Raw genomic sequence first — 19,055 nt, 5'->3', positions numbered from 1 at the left:
TTCAATGAGATCCCCCCTCATCCCTCCGGAAAGGATCGCAACCATCCAGTCCCAGAGGTGAAGGTTTCTAACGCCCCCCCCCCGGTCCACGCCTGGTTCTCAGGTGGACAGCCGGTGCTTCAGCGCCGGGTCGCTCCCCTCCCCATGTCCAGCAGCCCCTCCGCGCGCCCGTGATCACGCCCGTCGTCTCTTCCGAAGGGGGCGATGGAGAGTCTGGGCCGCCACGTGTCGGAGGAGTTTGCGACGATGAGGCGGTTCCTGGAGGAGAGGGAGCATGAGCTGCAGAGGGACCTGGCTGACTACGCCGCTGGGCTGCTGCAGCCACTGGAGGACAACCTGAGGACCATCCAGAGGGCACTCATCTCCGTTCAGAAGGACATCATCTACTGCCAGGCGGTGGTCAATCAGTGGGACAGCCGGCGGTTCCTGCAGGTAACAGGCACGCTCTGGGCCCCTCCTGCACACAGTCCTCATCGCACGGTCTCAGCTCCAACCCCACCCACCACAGCCCCTGTCTTACCTCAATAGTTTCTCAAGCCGTCGCACAGCAAGGTTCTGATGGATGGCGGGCAGCGGAGTCCCGGGCAACGGATGTTTAATTCCTGGGGTTTAAGATAAGATTTCTTTATTAGTCACATGTACATCGAAACACGCAGTGAAATGCATCTTTTTGTGTAGAGTGTTCTGGGGGCAGCCCGCAAGTGTCGTCACGCTTCCGGTGCCAATGTAGCCCGCCCACAACTTCCTAACCCGTACGTCTTTGGAATGTGGGAGGAAACCGGAGCACCCGGAGGAAACCCACGCAGACACATGGGGAGAACGTACAAACTCCTTACAGACAGCGGCGGGAATTGAACCGGGGTTGCTGGCACCGTAATAGTGTTACGCTAACCACTACACTACCGTGCCTGCCAGGGTGACCCAAGCCCTGTGGGGTCCAGGAAGGCGTCCCTCAGGAGCTGGGACACTTAACGCAACACATTCATCCTGAAATCTTCGGGATCAGGGCGTGTGATCTATAAGCTTGGTTGAGCAGGGAGGTTTTATTGGTATCGGTACTGGCTTATTATTGTCAGGAGATACTGTGAAAGGCCGCGTGATTCAACTGTCCACTGAGGTTGTCACAGTGACTCTCTACTTAAGATTCGCCCTTCATCCTTCGATCTGTAATTGTCTGCCTCAGAACCACGTGCACCAGTGCCCCATGGATTAGTCGTAGAGTCATATAGAACGGAAACAGGCCCTTCGGCCCAACTCATCCCTGCCAACCAAGGTGCCCACCTAAGCTGGTCCCATTTGAACATAGAACATAGACCAGTACAGCACAGAACAGACCCTTTGGCCCACAATGTTGTGCCAACATAGCTAATCCCTCCTACCTACAGAATGCCGATATCCCTCTATTTTCCTCTCATTCATGTGCCCATCCAAGCCCCTCTTAAAAGCCCCCAATGAATTTACTTCCACCACTCTATCAGGCAACGCATTCCAGGCATCCACCACTCTCTCAGTAAAAAACCTACCCCTCACCTCTGTTCTGAACCTACCCCCCTCACCTTAAATGCATGCCCTCTGGTATTGGATCGCTCAATAATGGGAAAAAGATATTGCTTGTTCACCCTATCTATGCCCCTCATAATTTTACACACTTCCAACAGGTCACCCCTCAGCCTCCTCCGCTCCAGAGAAAAACTGAAAATTTGATAACTGAAAATTGGTTTATTACTGTCACATGTACTGAGATACAGTGAAAAGCTTTTGTTTCTGTGCCATTCAGACAGATCATTCCATACACCCCAGAACACACTACACAAAAGATGTGTGTTTTGATGTACATGTGACTAATAAAGATTTCTTATCTTAAGTACATTAAGGTAGTAGAAAGGATAACAGAATGCAGAATATAGTGTTACAGTTACAGAGAAAGTGCAGTGTAGGCAGACAAATAAATAAAGTGCAAGGGCCATGATGAGGTAGATTGGGAGATCAAGAGTTCATCTTTATAAGATAAGATAAGATTTTTTATTAGTCACCTGTACATCGAAACACACAGTGAAATGCATCTTTTGCGTAGAGTGTTCTGGGGGCAGCCCACAAGTGTTGCCACGCTTTTGGCGCCAACATAGCACGCCCACAACTTCCTAACCTGTACGTCTTTGGAATGTGGGAGGAAACCGGAGCACCCGGAGGAAACCCACGCAGACACGGGGAGAACGTACAAACTCCTTACAGACAGCAGCGGGAATTGAACCCGGATCGCTGGCGCTGTAAAGCATTACGCTAACCGCTACACTACCGTGCCTGCCCACACTACTGTGCAAGAGGTCCATTCAAGGGTCTGATAACAGCAGGATAGAAGCTGCCCTTGACCCCAGTGGTACATGTTCTCAAGCTTTTGTATCTTCTGCCCAATGGAAAGAATGTTTGGGGTGGGTGGGGTCTTTGATTATGTCGGCTGCTTTCCTGAGTCAGCGGGAAGTGTGGACGGAGTCAGTGAAGGGGAGGCTGGTTTGTGTGAAGGACTGGGCTGTGTCCACAACGCTCTGTGATCTCTTGTGGTCCTGGGGAGAGCAGAGAGGCAGAGGAGGGTGTGGGTTTGAGGCTTGGGCAGCTGCAGGGCACGGGACAGAAGCCCAGATGTGGAGGAGCACAGAGATCATGGAGAGCTGCTGACTGGAGGACCAGGATATATCAGAAGAGATAGGAGGAGGCCATTCAGCCCCTCAAACCTGCTCGCCCATTCAATCCGACGGTGGCCAATCCAACATTCCCTGTCTCCTTTCCTGCCCTTTCCCACAGCCCTTGATTCCCTCACTGAGTGGAAATCCATCCACGTCAGCCTCAGTGAACCTGAGTACTCACCCCCACAGCTCTGGAGACCCAAAGAAAACCGGAGCAGCAGTAGGCCACTCGGCCCCTCCAGCCTGGCCCATTCAATATGATCATGCCTGATCTGCCCAGGTCTCATCTCCTCCTCTGTGCCAGATCCCCTATCCCGTAAAATCTCCGATCCTTGCAAAAGTTATCTACTGACCCAGACTCTGCCAACCTCTGGGGTAGGGAGTCATTGCCCTCTGGTTCTGTAATCTCCCATGAGAGGAATCATTCCTTCACATTTACCCCCCGTCTAGCCCCTTAAGAAGGTTGTATGCTTCAATAATATCACCTTTCATTCTTCTAAACAATGAATCCTAACTTGTTTACAGAGAGAGGGAGATGGGGGAGAGAGGGAGATGGGGAGAGGGAGATGGGGAGGGTTCAGTGTTGGATACGTAACTGGTCCTTTCACCACGTGTTCACGACTCTGGTAAGCACAGCGAATAGTCAGAAGGAAGTCTGAGGGGGGTGGGGAGGTGGGGAGATGAGCAGGAGGTCAGGGTGAATAACCCAAAGTGAAAGGTGTCTCCAGGGTCCCTCCACCTCTGCCTCCATGGAGAGACCTTGGGTACGGGGGAACTCGGAGAGACACCACAGCAGGTCAAGACCATGGTCCCGACAGGGTGCAGTAAACGTGAGAAGGAAGACAGGGATGGAAAAGATGCTGGGGTGGACCAGATCCAAGGAAAGAAAGGACGGTATAAAACCTGCACAGTGACAACCTCTGTCCAGCCAGATGATCGGACGATTCCTCTGTCAACCCATCTGCGCACACTGCTGAAGTTTAGAGAGGCTGATGAATTAATGCACAGCGTACACCCACTCCCCCCTGCAGAAATCGCCTTGTGTGTTCCATGGCAACTTTCTGGTTCCTCCGTTCTTTGAACAGACTCTGAGTAAATTGTCTCAGTGCAGTGGCAGACGTGATCCCACCCCGTCTGCACCTCACTGGACGGGTCAGTGTGGCCACTCAGCTGTGACCCGGAAAGAAAAGTTGTATTTGTGCTGCAACATCCCACCACAATGCAACACCCCACCGCACTGCAACACCCCACCTCGCCACAACACAGTACTGCAGCACCCCACCGCGCTGCAACACCCCACCGCGCCACAACACAGTACTGCAACACCCCACCGCGCTGCAACACCCCACTGCGCTGCAACATCCCACCGCGCCACAACACAATACTGCAACACCCCACCGCGCTGCAACACCCCACCACGACACAACACCCCACCACGACACAACACCCCACCGCGCTGCAACATCCCATTGCAATGCAACACCCCTTCACAAAGTAACACCCCAATGCAACGCAAAACCCCACCGCAACACAACACCCCACCGCACCAAGGGGGTCAGTTGCTGAGTACTTTCAAAACCTGTTCATAATCTTACATGGAATAAATCTCTCTGCCTCCCGTGAGCAAAAGAAAACAACTGGCCCGTCTCTCGTCATAATGAAAATGAAAGCAGTAAGTGTTGGAAACACTCAGCAGGTCAGGCAGCATGTGTGGAGAGAGAAACAGGTAGTATTTCACACTGATGAACTTTCATCAGAATCTTTCACCTCCTCAATAACTCCTCCGGAGTCCCTGTTTAACCTGCTCTGTGTCCTCCGTGGTGCCAGCTCATCCTTCCTGTATGCTGTTGCCCTTCACTCTGGTGGAAGGGTCGGTGGAGGCTCTTCACGGGCTGAACAGCCTCTGGAATCTATGTCCAGCCTGCGCAATAGGGAACTGAGGCTGGAGGTCCCAGCCGGAAGGTGTGGGTGTTGCAGGAACCTCCTTTGCTGGGCAGTGAAGATTGGCCGTTGCCAATGTCCATAGCAGACATGGCCCACTATCACAGTTACAGCAGCTGCAGGTAGACCTGGGGACTTTCCATCCTGCTGCAGAGCAGTGCGGTTATCAGATTAAACATATGTTAAGCATTTATCGATCACCGGTTGGTCCTCAGCTCCTGAGGTGTCTTCACTTCTGGGCCCCACACTTTGGCATGATGCCAAGGTCTCCGACAGCATCCAGGGGAGATCTACTGGATTGGCACCAGGGTGAGGAACACATGCAGAGAGAGCGGTGAGACTGGGGTTGACCTCAGAAGGTTAAGGGGAGATAAAGGTATTCAATGTGCTGAATGGTTTTGATGAGAGAAATCCTGCAGCAGAGGGGTTTAGAGGGACAATGGCCAAAAGTGGGTAAATTGGACTGGCTTAGATGGGTATTTTGGTCGGCATGGACCGGTTGGGCTGAAGGGCCTGTTTCCGTGCTGTATGACTTTATGATTCCATAACCAAAGGCCACAGAATTATTGTCAAAAGTTAGAGATGACGGTTAAGAAGATTCATTTATTGCTGCAAATTTTAATGCTTGGGATTTAAATTGGTAAATTGGTTTATTATTGTCACATATACCAAGGTACAGTGAAAAACGTCATTCTGCATGCCATCATCTGTCCATTGACGTAGTACAAGGGGAAACAATAAAAGAATGCAGAATAAAGTGTTACAGGTACAGAGAAAGTGCAGTGCAGGCAGCAATAAGGTGCAAGGTCACAACGAGGTAGATGGTGAGGTCAAGAGTCCACTTTATTGTACTAGAGAATTGTTCAATATTCTTATAACAGGGGGATAGAAGCTGTCCTTGAGCCTGGTGGTACGTGCTTTCAGGCTTTTTTATCTTTTGCCTGATGGGAGAGGGGAGAAGAGAGAATGTCCGGGGTGGGTGGGGTCTTTGATTACGTTGGCTGCTTTACCGAGGCACAGAGAATTGTAGACAGAATCCACGGAGGGGAGGCTGGTTTCCGTGATGTGCTGGGCTGTGTCCACAACTCTCTGCAGTTTCTTCCAGTCTCAGGTAGAGCAGTTGCCATACCAAGCCGTGATGCATCCAGATAGGATGCTTTCTATGGTGCATCGGTAAAAGTTGGTGAGAGTCAAAGGGGACATGGCAAATTTCTTCAGCCTCCTGAGAAAGTCGAGGCGCCGGTGAGCTTTCTTGGCCGTGGCATCTACGTGGTAGGACGAGGACAGGCTGTTGGTGATGTTCACTCCCAGCAACTTGAAGCTCTCAACCCTCTCGATGCAGATAGGGTGGAGAATTAGATTCAGTGGCAACTTTCAAGAGGAAAATGGGATCAATGTTTGAACAGAAGTGCAGGGGTTCTGGAAACTGAATAACTTTTAAAGAGCTTTCAAGGTTCCTTTATGAAACTGTAGGTTTACCAGAGAATTGCCTGGGCTAAATCAGCATCCATAGCTGGTCCCACTCTGTCACTCTCAGACCAGACAATAAAGAACAACGTGGAAATCCCACAGTTAGTGTTCTGTGGAAAAAGGACAAGCAGGTGGAAAACAGATCTGAGGAAGAAAAGAGGGAGAGAGAGAGAGAGGGGGAGGGAGAGGGCCAAAGTGATTGGAGGGAGGGAGAGCAGGGCTGAGGAAGGGATTCCCACAGAGGGCTCACCGCAGTAACCTTCACTGCTGTCTGATACATTTACTTGTCGACAAAGGCAGACCCGAAGGATGCGATTTGTCCCAGAAATTCCCACCGTTGGGGTTTGCCCAGCGGCGATCACTCTGATGTTGGTAAAGTGAGTCTCAGAGTGAGTGAACACGCGACGGAAAGAGGTGGTGCGGTCAGGAGCCCCGAGGTGGGAGAGAGTCGGTGTGACGGCCGCTGTCCGCAGTCCTGGGCTGAGGTGGTTCGTCCCAGTGCCTCTTCCAGCTCGCAATCCCCAGCTCACTCGGAACACGACAGAGACACAAGACAGGACAATGACAGGTGCTGGGACACTCCTGACATCGGGTTGACTGAAGCCAATCGGGGGGTCTAACACGCCAGTGGGGCAAGTGTCTGGAGGCACAAGAGGCCGCGGGTGCCTGGAACCTGGAGCGAGAAGCAAACTCTGGAGGAAGTCAGTGGGTCAGGCAGCATCTGTGGGGAGATGGGAATTGCCGATGTCTTGGATCAGGACAAGACCTATCAGGGCAAGCATCTGTTTTGTATCTCTGCCGTTCCACAACAGCTCTTCATCGTCTAACACTTTTCCCTTTTCTTTCAGGAGTTCAAGTGGCTGAAGGAAAGGTACGTGTAATGCTCTCCACTGTTCTCCATTGGCCTGGACGTGCCTACCATGGTTCAGGAGGCCGTGGGGTCAAGTCCAGTTCCAGACACTCCTGCACTAAAATCCGGACGGAGGGAGACCTGCCTCGCTGGCAGTGTTGTTGAACTGAGGGCACCAATTGTCCTGCACCTCTCCCTCCAACCCCTGTCCCCCTCTCACCCGTGGCAGTCAAACATCCAAGGGCACTGCTTCAAAGAAGTGTGTTGTTCTCTCTGGTGATGTGGTCGATATAGATCTTTAGGTGTGGGAGACCACAGAATTCCGAGTCCCTTGGATTAACCCATGAAAGTGTATGCAGGGAGGGCAGTCTGTACAAACTTCAGAGGTGAGCTAATTTATACAGAGGTAACAAGCGGGACTAGCACTGCACTTCCCTGCGGCTCTGACACTTTACTCTGTACTGTTATTGTTCTCACCTGTACTACCTCAGTGCACTCTGTAGTAACTCAGTGTATCTGCACTGTGTAATGAATTGACCTGTACGATTGGTATGCAAGACAAGTTTTTCACTGTACCTTGGTACAAGTGACAATAATAAACCAATACCAATACCAATAGCTCAGGGAGGCAACTTGGTCAGCATGGACATGTTGGGCCGACAGGCCTGTCTTTCACCCCCTTGTGCTTGTTACTGCAAACATCTCGCATTGTTTCTGTGTGGCAACGGTTGATTGAATCAGTCATCCTGACTAGATTATGGCAGCGTTCCCAGATCAAGGAACGTTCCTGCATTGGGAGCCGCCGATGGTGACACAGTGACGCAGCTGAAAGAGCGATCCAGGTTCAATCCTGATGTCCGGCACTCTCTGTGTGGCGTTTGCACGTTCTCCCTGTGAGCCTGTGAGTTTCCCTCTGGGTGCTCCGGTTTCCTTCCCCATCCCAAAGACGTGTGGGTCGGTGGGTTAATTGGCCCTGGTGTAAGTGAAGGGGAGAATCTGGAGGGAATTGGTGGGAATATTGGGAGAATAAAATGGGATCGGTGTAGGATTAAGAGCAAATGGGTGGTTGGTGAAGGGTGTGGACAGTGGATTGAAGGATTTGTTTCAGTGCTGGGTGGCTCTGTGACTTGTTGCTAACTCAATTAACCCCATCATCCGCCATCCAACGTCACCAGAGTGACCACATCATCGTCTGTGGGAGCTTGTTGTTCGTAGTCGGTAATTGGTTTACTATTGTCACTATTTATTGTTGGCAGAGGGAGATTTACGAGGATGTTGCTGGGACTCAAGGGACTGAGTTATGGAGAGAGGGTGAGCAAGTTGGGACTTTTTACATTGGAGCGTAGGAGAATGAAGGGTGATCTTATAGAGGGGTATAAAATCATAAGGGGCATAGACAGGGTGAATGCACTCAGTCTTTTTCCCAGGGTTGGAGAATCAAGAACTAGAGGGCACAGGTTTAAGGGGAGAGAGTTAACAGGAACCTGAGGGGCAACTTTTTCACCCAGAGGGTGTTCAGTACATGGAACGAGCTGCCAGAGGAAGTGGGTGAGGCGGGTACATTAACAACATTTAAAAGGTACTTGGACAGGTACATGGATAGGAAATGTTTAGCGGGATACGGGCCAAATGTGGGCACATGGGACTAGCTTAGATGGGAATCTTGGTCAGCATAGACCAGTTGGGCCGAAGGGCCTGTTTCTGTGCTGTATGACACTATGTACTGAGATACTGTGAAAAGCTTTTGTTTGTGAGCCATGCAGACAGATCATTCCATACTTCAGTACATCGAGGTGGTTCCAAAGGAAAACGGAATGCAGAATATAGTGTTAGAGTTACAGAGAAAGTGCAGTGCAGGCAGAGAAATAAAGTGCAAGGGCCACGACGAGGTAGATTGGGAGATCAAGAGTTCATTTTTATTCCCATGTTATAGCAGTAACCAAACTTCAAATCTATCTGTGCTGGTGTTAATGGCGCTTTATAAAGGCAAGGCACCTTCCTGTGTGTCAGTCATGCGGTCTGTGCTGCATCCCTGACAGAGCAAGTCCTTCCCCTGTTGTGTGTGAGGATGTAGCAGCCTCTGGTCCCCTCCCTGCCCCTGGCGCAGGGTCCACACCCCCTGCGCCTGAAAGGTAGGACCTGCCGTCGTTGCTGATTCCCTTCTGTTCCGTTACACAGGCCCCACGAGGACATCCACTGCCCTGCCGTTGTCTCTGCAAAGCCGTGTCTGGGAGTATTCAAAGGGCCCCTCCGGTACCGAGTGTGGAAAGAGATGAGGAACTGCATCAGCCCAGGTAAACCACTCACTGACGTCGGCAGGTAACACCCCCCCCCCCCCCCCCCCCCCCCCCCGCGGAGAAGTATGGCTGATATCATCAGCTAGCAGTTGGCTGGGTACAGGGGTGAGGTGGTCGTCCATTGGAGCTCTCCAGTAAAGTGGCTGAAAGGATTAAACATGCTGTTTGTAATCAACAGGCACCCGGGAGTCTGTTGTCATCATCACAGAACCACAGAGTCACCCAGCAGTGAAAGAGGCCCTTCAGCCCATCACATCCCTGCTGGTCATTGCACCCATCCACCCATTCACCTGACCTTGGTCCGTAGCCCTCTCTGCCTTGACGATTCAAGCGCCGGTCTCGTTGCTTCTTAAATGCTGTGAGAGTCTCTCCCTCCACCACCCCTCAGGCAGTGCATTTCAGATACCACCCCCCCCCCCCCGGGGGAAAAATTCCCCCTCAGATCGCCTCTATACCTCCTACATCTCAACTTTGATCTCCGCCCTCTTGTACTCCCAACATGGGAAAAGACATTTACTGTCTTTCCCCATCTATCCCCCCCTTAATATCTCTCTCAGGACCACCCCCTCAGCCTCCTCCGCTGCAGGGGGAACAGACCCGGCCTCTCCAGTCTCTCCGCAGAACCGAACCGCTCCGTCCCAGCGACATCCTGGGGAGTCTCCTCTGCACCCTCTCCAGTGCAGTCACATCCTTCCCGTAGTGCGGTGACCAGAACTGCACGCAGTCCTCCAGCTCTGGCATAACCTATGTTTTTAAAGTACATGATGTCCCAGCTCTTATAATCTATACCAAGGCCATTGAAGGTAAGCATCCCATATGCCTTCTTCACCACCCGTGGACTTGAAACCAACACTCCCTTGGTCCCTACCACTCACTGTGTGTGTCCGACCTTTGTCTGACCTTCCAAAACGCAACGATTTACACAGGAATTCTTGAAAGTCTATTCGGTGATTATAAACTTAAAGAAAATAAATTAAAAATTGCAGACACTAGAAATCTGAAACAAAAATGGAAAATGCTGGAAACACTCAACAGGTCAGGCAGCATCTATGGAGAGAGAAACGGTTAACGTTTCAGATTTGAGACCTTCCGTCAGAACTGGGAGATACAGAAAACAAACTATGCAGTTGCAGGGGTGGGTAGGAGAAAGGGAATATCTCCAGTAGGGTGGGACCAATGTGTTAATGTGGTTTAACAAACAGGATACTGGAGGAACTCAGCGGGTCAGGCAGCATCTGTGGAGGGAAGTGGACAGTCGATGTTTCAGGGTCGAGACCCTGCATCTGGACTCAGACAAAATGTCGACTGTCCATTCCTCCCCCCCCCCCACCCCCCCAGATGCTGCCTGACCCGCTGAGTTCCTCCAGCGTTTTGTGGGTTGCTCCAGATACCAGCCTCTGAAGTTCCTTGTGTCTCAGGTTAATGTGGCAGTTGGAGGCGGATTATACTTCAGTGTCAGTGTTGTGTGCTGCTTACAGTCCTGCAGATCAGACTATACCAATGCAAACGGAGAGAAAGAGTGACTTACCTAAAGCAACCATTTCTGCCAGATTTCTCAAAGTCAAAGTCCAGTTTATTGTCAGCTGCACAAGTCCGTGTGTGCACAGGTGCAATGAAAAACTTACTTGCAGCAGCATCACAGGCACAGAGCATCAGATAAGCAGCATTCACAAGAAAAAAAACATGAATTAAACATAAATTCATAGAATGATAGAACCATAGAACGGTACAGCACAACACAGGCCCTTTGGCCCACAATGTTGTGCCGACCTTTAAACCTCGCCTAAGACTAGCTAAGCCCTTCCCCCCACATATCCCTCTATTTTAAATTCCTCCATATGCTTATCTAGCAAACTCTTGAATTTGACCAATGTACCTGCCTCCACCACCACCCCAGGCAGCACATTCCATGCCCCAACCACTCTCTGGGTAAAAAACCTCCCTCTGATATCTCTCTTGAACTTCCCACCGATTACTTTAAAGCCATGCCCTCTTGTATTGAGCATTGGTGCCCTGGGAAAGAGGTGCTGGCTGTCCACTCTATCTATTCCTCTTAATATTTTGTATACCTCAATCATTCATCTTCCTTCTCTCCCTTAGTCTCTCATTATGCATACTCTCTAAACCAGGCAGCATCCTGGCAAATCTCCTCCGCACCCTTTCCAACGCCTCCACAACCTTCCTATAATGAGGCAACAATTATACACAATTTTTACAAGAAAGAACACAAAAAAGGTCCATCTTAGTGCAAAGTGGTCCCAGTGTTGCTAAACTGGGGGTTGTGCAGGTTGATTCAAGGACCGAATGGTTGAAGGGAAGCAGCTGTTCCTGAACCTGGTGGTGTGGGGACTTCAGGCTTCTGTCCCTCCTCTGTACTCTCTTCATTTGTATAGTCTGGCCCGCTGTCCCAGGAAACATGGGGCGGTGGCAGTGTTTGGAAGAGTCACCACTGCCCTGCTGCTTGGCAGGTTAACCAACGTTGCTCCTTGTCTCCGTTGCAGCGCCCGCGTCGCTGACCCTCGACCCCAACACTGCCAACGCCTGGCTGCAGCTGGAGGAGGACCTGACCGGTGCCAGAGCCGGCGAGACCCGGCAGGAGGTGCCCGACGACCCCGGGAGGTTCGACCCCTCCCCCTGCGTGCTGGGCTCTGAGGGCTTCGGGTCGGGGAGGCATTACTGGGAGGTGGAGGTGCAGGACAAGACGGAGTGGGCGGTGGGGGTGGCGCGGGAGACGGCCCCCAGGAAGGGGGACATCGCCCTCTCCCCACGGGACGGCTTCTGGTCCATCTGGCTGCGGCGGGGAGCCGACTACCGGGCGCTGACCTCTCCCCCCACCCGCCTGGCCCCCGACCCCCGGCCCGACAGGGTCGGGGTGTACCTGGACTACGAGGGCGGGCAGGTCTCATTCTACGACGCTGACTGCATGGCCCACCTCTTCACCTTTACCGCCGCCTTCTCCGAGAGGCTGTACCCCTTCTTCAGCCCGGGGCTGAGGGAGGGGCGTAGGAACCAGACCCCCGTCAGGGTCCGCCACCTCAGGCTGTAGGCGGGGACCCCCCTCCCGCACGCGTCAGTGATCGGCAAGGGGTCTCTGAGGCACGCAGTCCGCAGGGAGGGGGCCCTTGCCGGAGGCCCCGTCGCCATCCCTCGGGGCAGGGTGTCCGAAGGCACCGGTGGACAGGAGACAGGGCCGGGAGCTCGGAGGAAGGGGGACAGCGTGTGCACAGCAAGATCCCACCATCGGCCTCGCCCGCGGATGACAACGATTGTCGGGACCCTGACATCGCCTTCGAGAGGCGGAGTGTTGCTGCAGTTGTTGATATTACAGTGGGTTGCGAGGACAATTGTATAAAGGTGGACCAGGGCAGATTGGCCTCAGGTTCATTGTCACATGTACTGAGGTACGGAGAAAAACTTTGACGCCATCCACACAGATCATTTCATGACAACAGTGCATTGAGATAGTACCAGGGAAAACAATAACAGAGTGCAGAATAAAGTGTCACAGTTACAGAGAAAGTGCAGTGCAGGCAGACAATAAGGTGCAAGGCAGTGACGAGGTAGACTGTCAGGTCAAGAGTCCACCTTATTGTACAAGGAGACCGTTCAATAGTCTTATAACAGCCCTTATCTCATGGAATCACGCAGCACGGAACCAGGCCCTTCAGCCCATCGAATCCCTGCCGACCATCAACAGCACATTTACACCAGAGAGTGCCAGTAGAGCACTCACTCTGCACCGTTTGGGAGCACCGGGGCTTTGTGCTCAAGACTCCAGAGTGGGACTTGAGGCTGAACCCATTTCCCCAAAGCAAGATTCCCCCACAGAGAGCAGGAGGTGACACATGGATCACATTGACCCTTCTCCATTGACCCTGGGGTTGGGACAGGCTGGGAACAACGGGCAGGAGGACAAGTTTGTTGCTTTGAGGTCATTCCATGTGAAGGAATGGAATATTCCAAATACCAAACAAGCTAATCGGAAGGGGCAGGAGATCAGGAGTTCCAGCAGCAAAGGCAACCAGGCCAGACTGCCCCGGCCAGTACACAGGGAGGTGTAATATTCTTTATTGAAGCTGTCTGTTACCTGGATATAAAGCTCCAGAGCAGTGACAGCACGAGTCAGACAGAGAGTGAAGCTCCCTCTACACCGTCCCATCACACACTCCCGGGGTCAGACACAGGGTGAAGCTCCCTCTACACCGTCCCATCACACACTCCCGGGGTCAGACACAGAGTGAAGCTCCCTCTACACCGTCCCATCACACACTCCCGGGGTCAGACACAGGGTGAAGCTCCCTCTACACCGTCCCATCACACACTCCCGGGGTCAGACACAGAGTGAAGGTCCCTCTACACCGTCCCATCACACACTCCCGGGGTCAGACACAGAGTGAAGCTCCCTCTACACCGTCCCATCACACACTCCCGGGGTCAGACACAGGGTGAAGCTCCCTCTACACCGTCCCATCACACACTCCCGGGGTCAGACACAGAGTGAAGGTCCCTCTACACCGTCCCATCACGCACTCCCGGGGTCAGACACAGAGTGAAGGTCCCTCTATACTGTCCCATTACACACTCCCGGGGTCAGACACAGGGTGAAGCTCCCTCTACACCGTCCCATCACACACTCCCGGATAGGTTCAGCACAATTTGTAGATGCACCTGTGTTCAGTAGCTGCCACTGTCCCCGGAAGAGGGAGGCCGTTGCTCAGGAGACAGAGGAGCTTTGTGAATGAAAATCAAAAAATTGCAGGTGCTGGAAACCTGAAGCATAAACAGAAAATGCTGGAGACACTCAGCAGATGGGGTAGCACCTGTGGAGAGAGGAGCTGAGTTAATGCTTCAGCCTGAAGACCTTTGTGGATCTTAAACAATCTTTACTAGTGACGGAGAGAAAGAACAAGAACCGACCAATCCATCCCAGAGAACGAAGTAAACTCAGCTGGGCGTCTGACTGAAAGGACCTTGGATTGTTGGGGAGGCTGAAAGCTGAGGTGAGGGAGTGGGGCCCACCTACCGACACAGAAAGGCCGTCCCTCTGATTCCCTGAACAGGGAGCCTCCCTCCCTCGCCATGCGGCCCAGCAGAACTGGAGCTGCCTCGTGAAGCAGGTCTCTCCTGCAGCCGGCCTGTGTTATTCCCGAAGTGCAGGGTGCTTGGGCAGGTGCCCTGGGTGAAGACCTCGTGTCGCAGACAGTCAGAGGGGGATACACCCGTGCTGCCCACCACCCACCCGGTTACACCAACCCCACGCTAATCCCATTGTATTCTCCCCACATTTCCATCAACTCCCACCAGATTCTACCCCTCACCCACACACCGGGGGCAATTTACAGCAGCCAATTAAGATAAGATAAGATCTTATCTTAATTAAGATAGATCTCTTTATTAGTCACATGTACATCGAAACACACAGTGAAATGCATCTTTTGCGTAGTGTTCTGGGGGCAGCCCGCAAGTGTCGCCATGTTTCCGGCGCCAACGTAGCACGCCCACAACTTCCTAACCCGTACGTCTTTGGAATGTGGGAGGAAACCGGAGCACCCGGAGGAAACCCACGCAGACACGGGGAGAACGTACAAACTCCTCACAGACAGCGGCCGGAATTGAACCCGGGTCGCTGGTGCTGTAATAGCGTTACGCTAACCGCAACACTACCAACCGACACGTCTCTGGGACGTGGAAGGAAACCGGAGCGCCCAGGGGGAATCCCATGCAGTCACGGAGAATGTGCAAACTCCACACAGACAACGCCGGAGGTCAGGATCAAACCCAGGTCTCTGGCGCCGTGAGACAGCGGCTCTAACCCGCTGCGCCACTGGGCTGCCCCACATCTTCTTTGCTTTGAGGTGGTAGAGGTTGGCAGGTGTTTTAAGGTATTTGGAAGATCCAACACCTTGTCTCGGCTCAAGAGCTGGAGATGTCCCTCCTGACATCTCTCCCTTCCCTGCCCCCAAACTCCTCCCCTCCCCTCCCCCCATGGTTCATCCATACCTGTGCCATGTCTATTGTATGAAGCGTGTGTCATTGGCTTCTCTCCTCTCTGCCCCGGGGCCTTGACTGGGCTGAGTGTCTGCAGCACCTCCTGCTGCCATTTCGGCTGACCACGTCCAAACCTGGGCCAGGGGTTTCACCCCGATGTGCCAACAGAGTCCTGAGATGGGGCAATTTCCGTGGTTCTTGGCCCGAGTCTGTTTACAGCTGCAGAACTGTGCGGGAAGAGTTACTTCCTGAGGATGGAGTGGGTGGTGTCCTGGGCCCTGAGGGAGGAGCTCACTGTGGGTTGGACCATAAGCCTGCAGTTCAGTGCCCAGTGGGGAGGTGCTTCTTGTTGGCCCTCCACTTTTCAGCCGGAGACCCTGGGGCTCAGGAAGCCTGCAACACTATGCTTACTCCATTTTCAAGGATCTGGGTAGGTCAGTGGTGGGTGGACTCGTTGCCAGAGGACATGAGACCATTTGTGAGGAGGAGCTTCCCCTCCCGACACAGCCCCTCAATGTCCAACACTGGAGGGACCCTAGACTGCGGTCCTTCCCCACAGAGCCTTTGCATTGGCTGCACCGAGCTTCAGTGCGTCCCTCAGCATGGACTCCTGCAGCCGGGACTGTGCCCGTCGGCAGTGTTCCCTCACGGACACCTCACTGTTCTGGGAGACCAGCGAGCCGAACACGTGGCACATTCATGCGACCTTAATCCATTGAGACATTGATCCATTTCAGTACAAATGGATTAACATGAGCGTGTTGCACCTTCAATGAGGTGGTGACTGATGGATATGTTGTATTAAATTGTGTGAAGGCTAATATTTCTCGCTTGAAAAACAAAGGACTGCAGATGCTGGAATCTAGATGAAAAACACGATGATGCTGGAGAAACTCAGCAGGCCAGGCAGCATTCGTGGAGAAAAGACCTGCACCTCCCTTAACATCACACCTGCCCCTACACCACATCCACCCAGGGACCCAGACAGTCCTTTCAGGTGAGACAGAGATTCACCTGCACCTCCCTTAATATCATCGACTGCATTCGGTGCTCCAAGTGTGGCCTCCTCTACATCAGTGAGACCAAACGCAGACTCGGTGACCGTTTCGCAGAACACCTGCGCTCCGCATTTCCCCGTTGCCGGTCACTTCAACTCCCCCTCCCACACTATCACTGATACGTCAGTCCTCGGCCTCCTCCACTGCCGGGAGAATTCCAAGCGCAAACTGGAGGAACAGCTCCTCATTTTCCGTCTTGGAACCTTGCAGCCTAACGGCATGAACATTGAATTCTCCCACTTTAGGTAATCCCCACCCCCCTTCCCCACACCCTCCCCCCACCCACCATGCTGCTTCTCTTCTTCCCTTTCCTCGCCTCTCTCTCTTTTTTTCTACCCCCCTTTTTTCATTTCTCTCCTTACCTTTGACTGATCCCCTGGTGGATCTGCTCTCCCCTCCTCCCCCGCAACTGCCCATCACTATCTCTTACCTGCACCTACCTATCACCACCTTGTGCCCACCCCACCTCCCCTCTTTTGTCCACCTATCACTGCTCTGCTTTTCACTCCCATAAATTGGGCTTCCCCTTTTCCTATCTTCAGTCCTGAAGGAGGGTCCTGACCCGGAACGTTGACCCGCCTGCTTTTCTCCACGGATGCTGCCTGGCCTGCTGAGTTCCTCCAGCATCGGCGTGTTTTTCAATATTTCTCCCTTGCCTGCAGTGTCGAACACAGTGCCTATTCATGCAGGTTTAATGTAAATTAAACCTGGTGCAGCAAGCAATCTTTAATCAAGCCAGGAGACTGCAGATGGCAGAATCTGGAGCAAAGACCAATCTGCTGGAGGGACTCAGCGGGTCGAGCAGCATCTGTGGAGGGGGAGGGATGGTTGGTGTTTTTGGACCTGATGCAGGGTCTTGACCCCAAACCTCAACCATCCATCTGCCTCCAATTATTAATCAAACTGTGTTGTAAAATATAAATGTTGGATGTTATATACTCCTGCTTTTCTCACCGCTTTTTTGTTTGTGGAGTCCTTGAGAATTTGTTGATTAAATCAGAACTTTGATAAGTTAGAATCTCTGGGTTTGACCTTGAAAGATCTGAAGTGGCAGAGACGCTCACATCTCTAAAACTCAGCACGTGACAATGGGGCCTCACAGCCAGTGAGGAAGGGCCGATGTTTAGTCCAGGCTGCAGCCTAGAAAACACAGCAGCTTGCTGAGTGAACAGGAAGATCTCACAAAGAAATGCGAGATCAGGGACCAAAGTCAGGGTGACACAGCAGGACCCTCCGTCACAGAACATGGAACAGTACAGCACAGGAACAGGCCCTTCAGCCCGCAGTGCCTGAACCAACCGTGAGGCTAATCGAACTAGTCCCATCGGACTGTATCCCTCCATTCCCCGCCTCCTGTGTCCAACTTGTCAATCCTCCCTGCACTGACACTTGGTGGAGTTAACCACACTTCCTCTTCCCTTTCCTCCACACCTCCGGATCCCGATTCCTTTATCCGACTCTCTTTCAATGAGACGTTACATTTGCTTTCGACGCCCCCGTCAGGCAGATTATTGCAAATCGCAGAACTGTCTGTGAGAGGGAAATGATTCCTCATGACCCTTTAGTTCCAGCCCGCTTGCTTTAATCAAACCCGTTTCTGATTTTAAACACTTCTATTAAACCTCTTCGCTTCCTCTGCTCCAAGGGGTGCAGGTTTGTGTCTCTGGTCACTATGTGTAAATGAGGATCCTCCCCTCGGCACTCTCTGGGAAATATCTTCTGCTGCCTCCCTCCATGGGTTCTAGAGATGAACACGGTGATCCAGCTGGGGACTCCAGTGACCCATAAAGGTCCAGCCATAACTTCCTTACTTTTCTAGCCTCGAACCTGTTTTAACTTCCCCCTTCAAATGGCCCAGATGGTCATGTGATCGGAGAATCCTTAAATCCCATCTTTACCCAGCGAAGGAGCTAACTCCTTCAGGATACTCCTGGAGCATTTGTGAAACGATGAGTGGTAGACTTCCCTTCCCACGTTACTCAGCTCCTGAGATAAGATCTCTTTATTAGTCACATGTACATCGAAATACACAGTGAAATGCATCTTTTTGCGTAGAGTGCTCTGGGGGCAGCCCGCAAGTGTCGCCACGCTTCCGGTGCCAACATAGCATGCCCACAATTTCCTGACCTGTACGTCTTTGGAATGTGGGAGGAAACCGGAGCACCCGGAGGAAACCCATGCAGACACGGGGAGAACATACAAACTCCTTACGGACAGCGGCCGGAATTGAACCCAGGTCTCCAGCGCTGTCATCGTGTTACACTCACCACTACACTACCGTGCCTGCCGTCCTCAGCCCTTTATCGTAGTCTCCTGTTCACAGTTCAGTGGGCAGCACTGCACTGCATGTCACACAAGCCACGGGGGTCCTGGACAAGCCTTGAGTAATAACAGAGGTTGGTGGGGGATGAAAGTGGCAGGTAACAGGTAGCTCAGGGCCACTGCTGTGGACTGAACGCAGGTGCTTCACAAAGCGGTCACCCAGCCTGTGTTTGGTTTCTCCAGTGTAGAGGAGACCACGGTGTGGAAATAGAGATGTGGTCAAGGGCTCCATCCACTACGGTAGAGGGGAATCTGGAAACCATTCCAGAGGCACCTGTGTGGGAAGTCGCATCATTGGAATGAAAAAACATCGATGCAATCACAAAGGAGGCATGCCAGCGGCTCTACTCCATTAGGAGTCTGAGGAGATTCAGTATGTCACCAAAGGTGCTTTACAAATTTCTATCAATGTACGGTGGAGAGCATTCTGACTGGTTGCATCACCGCC

General features: G+C 52.4%; 1 protein-coding gene across 1 annotated transcript; it reads left to right on the top strand.

Moving 5' to 3' along the window:
• Positions 1 to 204: 204 nt before the first annotated feature.
• On the top strand, positions 205 to 12,285 carry LOC127585979 (nuclear factor 7, brain-like). Its single transcript, XM_052043736.1, has 4 exons — positions 205 to 432; positions 6,941 to 6,963; positions 9,121 to 9,236; positions 11,741 to 12,285. Exons 1-4 carry the CDS (start codon positions 205 to 207, stop codon positions 12,283 to 12,285), a joined length of 912 nt encoding a protein of 303 aa, XP_051899696.1.
• The last annotated feature ends 6,770 nt before the right edge of the window (positions 12,286 to 19,055 follow it).

This window comes from Pristis pectinata, chromosome 34 (assembly GCF_009764475.1).
Source record: "Pristis pectinata isolate sPriPec2 chromosome 34, sPriPec2.1.pri, whole genome shotgun sequence".
NCBI lineage: Eukaryota > Metazoa > Chordata > Chondrichthyes > Rhinopristiformes > Pristidae > Pristis > Pristis pectinata.
Note: the sequence above shows the minus strand (reverse complement) of the source record. Positions and strands in the feature narration are given on the sequence as shown.